Source organism: Syngnathus floridae, chromosome 2 (genome assembly GCF_059516105.1).
Source record: "Syngnathus floridae isolate MCC-2025c chromosome 2, RoL_Sflo_1.0, whole genome shotgun sequence".
Taxonomy (NCBI): Eukaryota; Metazoa; Chordata; class Actinopteri; order Syngnathiformes; family Syngnathidae; genus Syngnathus; species Syngnathus floridae.
The window spans coordinates 14,107,406-14,116,442 of NC_142414.1; the positions used below are offsets into that span (position 1 = coordinate 14,107,406).

A 9,037-nucleotide genomic window follows, 5' to 3' on the forward strand; every position below is an offset into this window, starting at 1 on the left:
ATGGGCAAAGTTAGAAGCATAAAAAAACAGCTCCTCCATAATTCGTGATACTTCCTATTTTACTTCAGTACACGTGTTGTTGAGACTTTTTTGTGTCTTATGATAGACATTTCCACCCAATTTTCTTTACCTTTCCATGGGGTGTTACTGGCTTTCAGGTGATGGTGTTGGGGATCCCTAAACTACAAAAACAGCATTGTATTTATTAGCATGCTAGTTGAGTCTATATTGCATTTATGATAGAGCTTGTATGTTCGATATCATTAGGTTATGCAAGTGTGGCTATCTGTCATTTTTTGTCCTCCCCTTTTATGAACACCGTTGGCAACAGTTCGAAGTTCAAATCTCCACACACACTTCTGCACGGACCACACAGGCAAATCTAATGTGGCCGTGACGGATGAATATCTACCTTTTGTTCAGTAGAAATCCAATGAGTTGCATTTGGGGTAAGCACATTTAAAATATATATATATACAGTAAATTACTGAAAGGGTACCTTGACACAGAGTTGAATTTGTTCCATGATGAAGTACAGAATTTGTACAGACAGTATTACACATCAAAATATATTGAATATAAGTATATAAGTAGGTATATATCGCTACTCTCTATTTTGTCAGAAAAAAAAATCGAATATTATTTATCCGTTCATTAATGCCAGACAGTTAATACTATAGTATTAACGTCTCTAGGTAAAAAAAATAAAATGATGTAGATGGTGTGGTAATTGTTTTCCTTGACTCGGGCCAACATTGAAGACGTGTGAGTTGAAAGTAAACAGCGAGTAGGAGAAGGGAGAAACTGACACCATCTGTGAAATCTGCGAGACGACCTACATCTTTAGTTCAAGGGAATTCCTGGGACTTTTGCCTCACTGTGTACCCAGAAAAATATATTATACTCATGATGCTATTTGGAAGCAACTGCACGAGGACTGAGGGGATCGAAGGAAAAGGAGGAGGGGGTGTCATGCGTGTTGGCGCACATGCACGCGCGTAGTTGGACGGGTTCTCGATATTGCTTCAAGCTTCTCTTTTGTTCGGTCGTGGAGTCCCCCCCACCCATCACCCACCTCCTCTTGCCCCGCGCGCATGCACGGAGAAAAGGAGCATCCTTTCCATTTCTGCTCTTTCCCCCTCCTGTAGGCGATGCAGCCAAGTGGAAGTAGCGCGCATCGGCGCCGCGGACGCACGAACCTCCGCACCTGCCCTTGGACACACTAAACCCAAATTACGCGTGTGTCAAACTCAAGAGAGGTTTTTTCGTCTTCTTTCTGTGCTTGTTTCCTCCCCCGACGTGATCCTCGTCAAGGATGCCCGGAGCACTGCTGTCCCTCTACATCGGCATGGAGGTGGCGATCGCGGTGGCGTCCGTGGTGGGCAACGTGATGGTGGTGTGGGCGGTGAGGATTAACAAATCCCTGCGGGACACCACCTTCTGTTTCATCGTGTCGCTGGCGCTGGCTGACATCGCGGTCGGGGCGCTGGTCATCCCACTGGCCATCACGATCAGCATCGGGTTTCAGACGCACTTCTACAGTTGCCTGCTGGTCGCCTGCATGGTTCTGGTTCTCACGCAAAGTTCCATCCTGGCGCTGCTCGCCATCGCCATTGACCGTTACCTGAGGGTCAAGATCCCTACCAGGTAACATCACATGATCAGTATTTACCCTGAGTTTAGCGGTGCGTTATCATAATGTCAAAATATACACGTGTTAAATCAGCAATGCAGTGCAAATTTTGGTGGTCAAGCCAGGTCAGGTCATTTTGAAATTGAAATTTTAAGTTTTCAAGAAAAACAGGTAATAAACCACCATGCAATTTGATTCATTTAGCTAAACAATGTTGTGTATTTAAAACAACTAAACAACTGTGCCTTAGGAATGATCCCACAAGCTTAATGCCGACAAAAAATAGAAAATTCAAATGTTGGGCTAACAAAACTAGCATCAATGTGCTCTGAAGTGTTTGAACACCAATGGCGGTGCAACACATATAGACAGATAATGTTACAATCAATACTCACTGTATATTCTATACTCATGACCAATATTATCACCCTTTACTGAGTCATTGAGATGAGAATTGTGGTGACTCATCATTTGTGTCTGTATGACTATATTGTACAGCACCAGAAGAAACAGCACACTGAATTGTATTCAAGCATTAACTCACAATGCACAAACTATTTCATTCTTAACATGGTGTTTAATACTAATATTGCTTTTAATTTTTTAAAGTGCAATATTATGGAGTGCTATTTATCTTAAACACATAAAAAAGCAAAAAAAAAACAAAAACAAACACAACATGCTGAAAACATATTGGGCAAGACATGCTTTGTACATACAAACTTACATAGTTTTTAAACAGGATTTTCTCCTTTACTACTATATTCAAGTAAAATTTCTATTAGGTATTTGGGATCTAAATCATTTCGTGATTTACATACCGGTAGCAGAAATGTGAAAATCTGTTCTACAGCCAGTGTTAAAATCTTAAGGACTGGAGTGAGGTTTTCAGATCTCTGTGTTTTTTCAGAACCCAAGCTAGAGGGTTTTGAATCCACTGCAGCTGTTTTATGCTCTTTTGGGGTAATCTCCTCAGAAGACCATTACAATAATCATGTCTACTGGAGATAAAAGCATGGGAAAGCTTCTCCTTTTTTGCTTGTAGCATGCAACCCTTTACATGGTTATTATTATTTTTATTATTATTATTATTAGTAGTAGTAGTAGTAGTAGTAGTAGTGGAAGTACCACCAGTAATAGTAGTAATAGTCGTATTATTATTATTATTATCATATATTTTTAAAGCAGGTAGCATCACATGATCACTGATGATGATGGGGATTATAATCCATTCAATTGATGATTTCGGATTGTCCCATGATGGTGTTATATTTATGATTGAAATAATCCGATATGACATCATACAGCACTCACACAGGCGGAGCGCCAATTTGTCTGTGCCTTGGTTAAGTTCAAGTTGACCTGCTTTTTTTTGGTCTAGAATTTAATCTACTTTTTTTCTTAAAATTTGCGGAGGGAAGGAAGAACGGACAGACTGATGGGCGGTTTACAGGTGGGTACTAATGTTGGTGGTTGGAGGGGCCACAAGCGCACACTGGCAGCCCCAGGGCAGCTGTGGCTACCGATGTAGTTTACCACCACCGGAGTATAAATGTGTGAGTCCATGAATAATGTATGCACTGGAAAGTGTCTTTGAGTGTCTAGAAAATTGCTATATAAATCTTATGCATTTTTATTATTACTATTAAGAGAGAGGGGGGGGGGGGGGGTCATTTTAGGGGGTGCTCAAGATATATTAGGTGTGTTAAATCATTTTTAGAAATCAAGTTAACTACAGCTTCATTTATACATTTTGTCTCAGGACAATTATATTTACACATCACATGCATGAATGATTTAAACTTTCATTGTGGGACATAGAATGTCCTCCAGCGCAGAGCCCAAATGGACTGTTGGCTCACCTCATACAAGATGAAGCAAATAAAACACTGAAAATGTGCATGTAAAATACGTCAACATTTTATCATTGTAATAAAATAATCCCTTCTATTTTTATTCATGTTTTTATTATAACTAATTAACTATTTCTAGAATAAAAGGCAAAGCGTGTGAATTGCTGGCATTTTCCTTGACTTAGAGACGTGGCTGTCCCAACACGTACATTCTTGATCAATACTAATCCAACGCATGAAAGCTGAGCATAATTGGAGCATTTCCTTTTGCTTCAGGCGAGATGTGCACAAATGTCAGAGGGCTGGATTTACACCATAGTGGCTTAGTGCGTGCTTCTCATTTAATGCCCTGATAGTATTTTTTGTGACTGCCATATAGAGCAATACATATCCCATATGATTGTGGTTTCATTCACATGAAACATTCAGCACGTGAAACAAGCGACATCTGGGTCAATTCACAAAGCCTTTGGTGCTCTCATCAGGTTCATCATTAAAATGTAGCAGACTAGAGAAACTCTGAGGTCTTATTAAAAGTGGCCAAACATTTCGCACACATGTACAAATTTTGATTAAATACTCTTGTGTATAAAAAAAAATTTTTAACATGAGCCTATTAAACCAACTAGCTAATTCAGTCAGTAGGGCCCTTATTATTTATTCTTCTGTACATCTCTAATGTCGAATATTTAACTTAGATCATACTTAACATTATGCTATCAGTGCTAAGTTAACGCTTCCTCCTATTGTCCCCTGCAGGTACAAGCAAGTGGTGACGCCCCGGCGAGCGGGCGCGGCCGTGGTGGTATGCTGGACGGTGGCTTTTGTGGTGGGCCTAACCCCCATGCTAGGCTGGAACAACCTCAAGCGTCTGCAGCAAAACGGCTCCATCGACTCCGACCTGGTGGTCACCTGCCAATTTGAGAACGTCATCAGCATGGACTACATGGTCTACTTCAACTTTTTCGGTTGGGTGCTGCCGCCGCTTCTGCTCATGCTGCTGATCTACGCCGAGATCTTCTACATGATCCACAAGCAGCTCAACAGCAAGAAGTTGACCGGCAGCCACACCGACCCCAACAAGTACTACGATAAGGAGCTCAACCTGGCCAAATCCTTGGCGCTAGTCCTCTTTCTCTTTGCCGTCAGTTGGCTCCCCTTACACATCATCAACTGCATGACGCTCTTCTGCCCCGAGTGCCAGACACCCATCCTCCTCCTCTACATCGCCATCCTGCTCACCCACGGCAATTCGGCCGTCAACCCCATCATCTACGCCTTCCGTATCAACAAGTTCCGCACGGCCTTCCGTAAGATCTGGCATCAGTATTTCTGCTGCAAGAACACACCCACTCTGGAGATGCAGCCCAGTGACAGGAGGTGGCAAAGCGTCAATCCCGACCCAGGTCAAATGTCGCCCCCGAGGCTCCTGCATGATGGCGACCGTGTGCCCGACGCCCTGCAACCTCAGAACCAGAGCAGTGAACCTCTACAGTTGAAAGAACATCCGCCCCTATTGGAGCAGAATGCCATTTAGCGCAAGGAATGCCGCCTTTTGAGGATTAACCTTCAAAGCACAAGAACCCTGGCATGTGTTCATGAGGTGACTGAGACAATCCTTGCAAACCAAAGCAATAGGATTGCTCTTTACTCAGGAGGAGCGTGCTGACATGGACCCTTTGACTATGACGTATTTCTGGGTGGCTGAAGCTCAAGTCATCTTGGAGGGCACCACTTGTAAACAAAGCCGTCATTTGACTAAGGCAGAGCGATTCAGGAAACAGGGTCAATGGCTTAAATCATGATTTTTGCCTTCCTTTTCTTAACCAGTGTAGCTTAAATGTGAGTCATGAAGATGATGTTACGTGAGATGAACGGCTTTAAAGGCAGACGCAGTGGTGAAAGGACTTTACTATTAAATGGGAAGTTGATTCAAAAAAAGACGTGGTGGAAACTTCAACACTGTTTTTATGATGATCCTCGAAGGACTGGCTAATCAATTGACTTGTGCTGCTCAGATTCTTGACACAAGCGTGCTCTTTTGACAGGGAAATGGATCACACTGTAGCGCTGACATGAGCTAGAAAGCTAACCATGATGTTTTGCTAGATTAAGCGAGGACAACCCAATCAAATATTTGCAGTCCACAAACCCAATGACGAGGTTCGATTCTTAGTCCATCCCTTTAGACATGGCAACAAATACAACATGAAGAATTTACGATATAAACTTGATTTATCCTACTCACAATTTGTTTTGAATGACTCTGAAAATATTTCTTTTCAGGGTTTTTCAAAATCAGGATCGCCTTTATTGTCATTGTATATAATGCAATGAAATCTGTGAACAAAACACAATAGTTAGTACCCTACCGTGTATGTTTACAAACATTATGAGAAGGTCTATAAATTTGCAATAATTTCCTAACACTATGACAGTGACCTGACGTCAGTCGTCGTGTGTCAAGGCATGGGCTTCTCAAACTTTTCGGGTCTGGTTGGATCCTCACAGGGGATTCATCATAATCCTCGCTTTAACTGAACATAAGTTTTAGCAATAAAAAGAAATGCTTATTTACACCGCAGGGGGAAGTCTTGATGGCACTATAAATTAATATTGATGATATTTCACAAGTATATCAGAGCTTTTAATTTGCCCAAAGCTAAGGTAATGAGAAGTTATTGGATTTTTTTTTTTTTTTTTTTTTTTTTGGGCATGTCACCCACCGTTTGAATGATATAACATGGTAATTTATTGCAAATTATTTTTCAGACTCCCTTGTGGACCCCAGTTTGAGAACAACTGTCGCCCTTAGAGAAATTAAGCTTGAAGTTGTTTACCTCATTTTTGGGCATTGTTTAGTGCAGAATGTGGAAATCGATGGAAATGACAAAATACAAAATCAAGAGGGAAAGTTCTCTGTCAGACTGGGTATACGCTGCATCAATTATATAAAACAATTCAGCATTGCATCAAGGTATAAAAAAAAATCCAAATAAAATCTCAGGGTTGAAGAGACATTTACATTCACTTAATACCCAAAACAGGAGCATAGCACCCATGGGGCACGCTGGCGTCTCAGCACTCACACATGAGGGACGAATGTGAGTGAGTGTTGCTGTGAGTCAGACCAGGTGTAATTATTTTTGGGGTCGTTGCTAATTTGAAGACCCTTTAAAGTGAATCGAGAGATTTGTTTCTGAATAGATGCCTGATGATATTTGCTGAAAACGTGCAAAGAATCAGAATTATGTAGTGCTGAATTGTGTCGCGTTAAATTGTTTGTCACCAATTCAGATCTCCTGATTTTTGAGTCTCCCCTCCCCCATAATATGAAAACCTTCCTTCCTATTATCATGCGTTACCAGGCGCAATAGGTAGTACATACCCGAAAAGACATCTTTTTTTTTTTAAGTCCGACTTGGCAATCAGCATGAGACCCGAGGCTTCAGGATAGCCCGACTGTTTTTGAGCGCCTCTTCGTTGCAACATAAAAGGAAGTCCCATAACAATCCATTGGGATAAACTTTAGTCCAGCCACCAGAGGCTTGAAGGGATAAACAATATTTTTGTGCCATCAACATTTGATGTTCGTTTGGAGGATTGGGAGAAGGAGGGGAATTTCTCTTGCAGCTTTTATTGTTCACTTCCATGCCTCATATTGAGTTGTAAAGTGTGTTATTTTATGTTCATGACTTGAAACCACACTGCAGTGTAAATCCAGCCTGTTTGGTACACGTATGAATGTAATATTAATGTAAATACTATACAAGCGCAGCATGGCTGTAATCTTGCGACGTCTTCAGGGTCTTCATGGCACAACATCGCACAGTAAGGACGATATTTTGCACAAAAGTGTGTATGTGCGGATGCAAGTTGTAATCCTTGATGGTGCACCCCCTGTCAGCACTTCCCACACCTGATAAAAGGAAACCACCCATACAAACTGTAATGGCATTATATGGTTTAGTGTCCCAGTCTTCGGTCTTCTTTGGAATTCCAACATAAAACCAAGGCCCATGTGAAGATACGTCGTGTAATGTAGAAAAAGACTGGCAGTAGTCATTCATTTGTTGGTTTTTGAAGGAATATTTAATCAGAACACTGTGTTTCGACTAGTGGGAGAATTATAAAAAAAATGTGGGGGTTGATTGCCCCTTTAAGGCCAGTGTCCTTTTGGAAGCAGTGGCCGTTTCTAACAGATTACGTCGCTGCTCCTTGTCAGATCCAGTAAATAGTGTATAGTGGTCACTTGAGATCTTAATTCCCTTTCTTTTTAATACAAGTAGTCAAGTAGTCATTTAGTACATTTTTGCCTTGAATTGAGAAAAAGAATGTGAGCAGTTTTCCAAATGAAAGTTTACAATCATCCTAATCATAAAGAGTATCACATAACGTTTTTAAGAAAAATGCAGCTTCGCCTGAAATCTGCTTAATTTAATGTTAACAAGCAACGTCATACATAGACAAGGCTTGGGGAGGGGTTCACTGTATTATATTGAAAAGCCAAAACACCCAATGACACCTTAACATACATATGATGTGACTCACTGGTGGCATCTGGTGGTCATTTTATGTTCCATCCCCACCCAAGAAAAGACCTCGAATCCAGTGAAGTTGTGAAGGAAAATACCTCCAGTCAGTTTGTGGTGCTCTTTTGATCAGATTGCAGCACGCCTCTGTGGACCCTTCTTTGTGCACACTGAGGACAGCAAACATCTTTCTCCCCCAATAAGACTGAATTATACATTCATCCAAAAGGACATGCAGAAGTCAACTCGTAAGGTAATGGAGGAGGTGAAGCTCAATGTCTTTTGTCTTCATCGTGTCACCAGATGATTGTTTGAGTGTCTTTACTATGCTGTAATATTAATACGTGGCATCATGATGCATTAAATTATGTTCAGTACCACTGGCAAAAAAAAAAATCTGCATGTGACCACTGTCATTCCTGCATGGGCCTTGGTGGCCATTTTTTGGGGGGGGCTCTGAATACTTACTTAGCTATTCACCATAAAAGAGACTTTGGATGAGCAGTCTTGTCTTGTGGTTAGTTTAATATGAATCAATATATGCATAAACACTGCTCTAGCGTCACCCTGTTGTCATGGTAACAAAAGCCTAACTTGCATCAGAGAGAACCAGAGGATGTTAAGTAGACTGTAATTTTTCATCCTTTGTAGATTTTGATCAGTGAATGTCAGAGCTTTTTATTTAGACCTGCAAAGATATAAAAAAAAGAAAAATCTCCTTTAATGTTTCTGAGTAGGCAGCAAACAGTTTGGTTGTCTCTCTTGTTTACCGCAAGGAGGACCATTAAAATTCATCCAGTGCACTATGTATTCCTTTTAAAGCGATTTTGTTGCTTTTCTGGGATTTGTTTGCACAGCACGTCCTGAGGTATGATTACCTCTCAACTTTTCATAGGAAATTCCTGCACTGCTGTCACACTTATCATTAGCAGCTTTGGAGGCCCAGTTTCGCTTCCTATTATGTTGTGAATGCTAAACATTCAAATTTGAAGCAATTGCAAGCACACAAAAAAATACAC

The 9,037-nt window shown here is 41.0% G+C and overlaps 1 protein-coding gene across 1 annotated transcript; it reads left to right on the forward strand.

Moving 5' to 3' along the window:
- The first annotated feature begins 1,022 nt into the window (after nt 1-1,022).
- adora1b (adenosine A1 receptor b) lies at nt 1,023-8,708 on the forward strand. The gene is made up of 2 exons (XM_088369627.1): nt 1,023-1,647; nt 4,246-8,708. Exons 1-2 carry the CDS (start codon nt 1,316-1,318, stop codon nt 5,021-5,023), a joined length of 1,110 nt encoding a protein of 369 aa, XP_088225753.1. The 5' UTR covers nt 1,023-1,315; the 3' UTR covers nt 5,024-8,708.
- The last annotated feature ends 329 nt before the right edge of the window (nt 8,709-9,037 follow it).

Coding starts and splice junctions, on each gene's coding strand:
- adora1b (XM_088369627.1), top strand. CDS start 1,316: ATGCCCGGAGCACTGCTGTCCCTCTACATCGGCATGGAGGTGGCGATC. Junction 1,648..4,245: donor AGGGTCAAGATCCCTACCAG/GTAACATCACAT, acceptor TGTCCCCTGCAG/GTACAAGCAAGTGGTGACGC.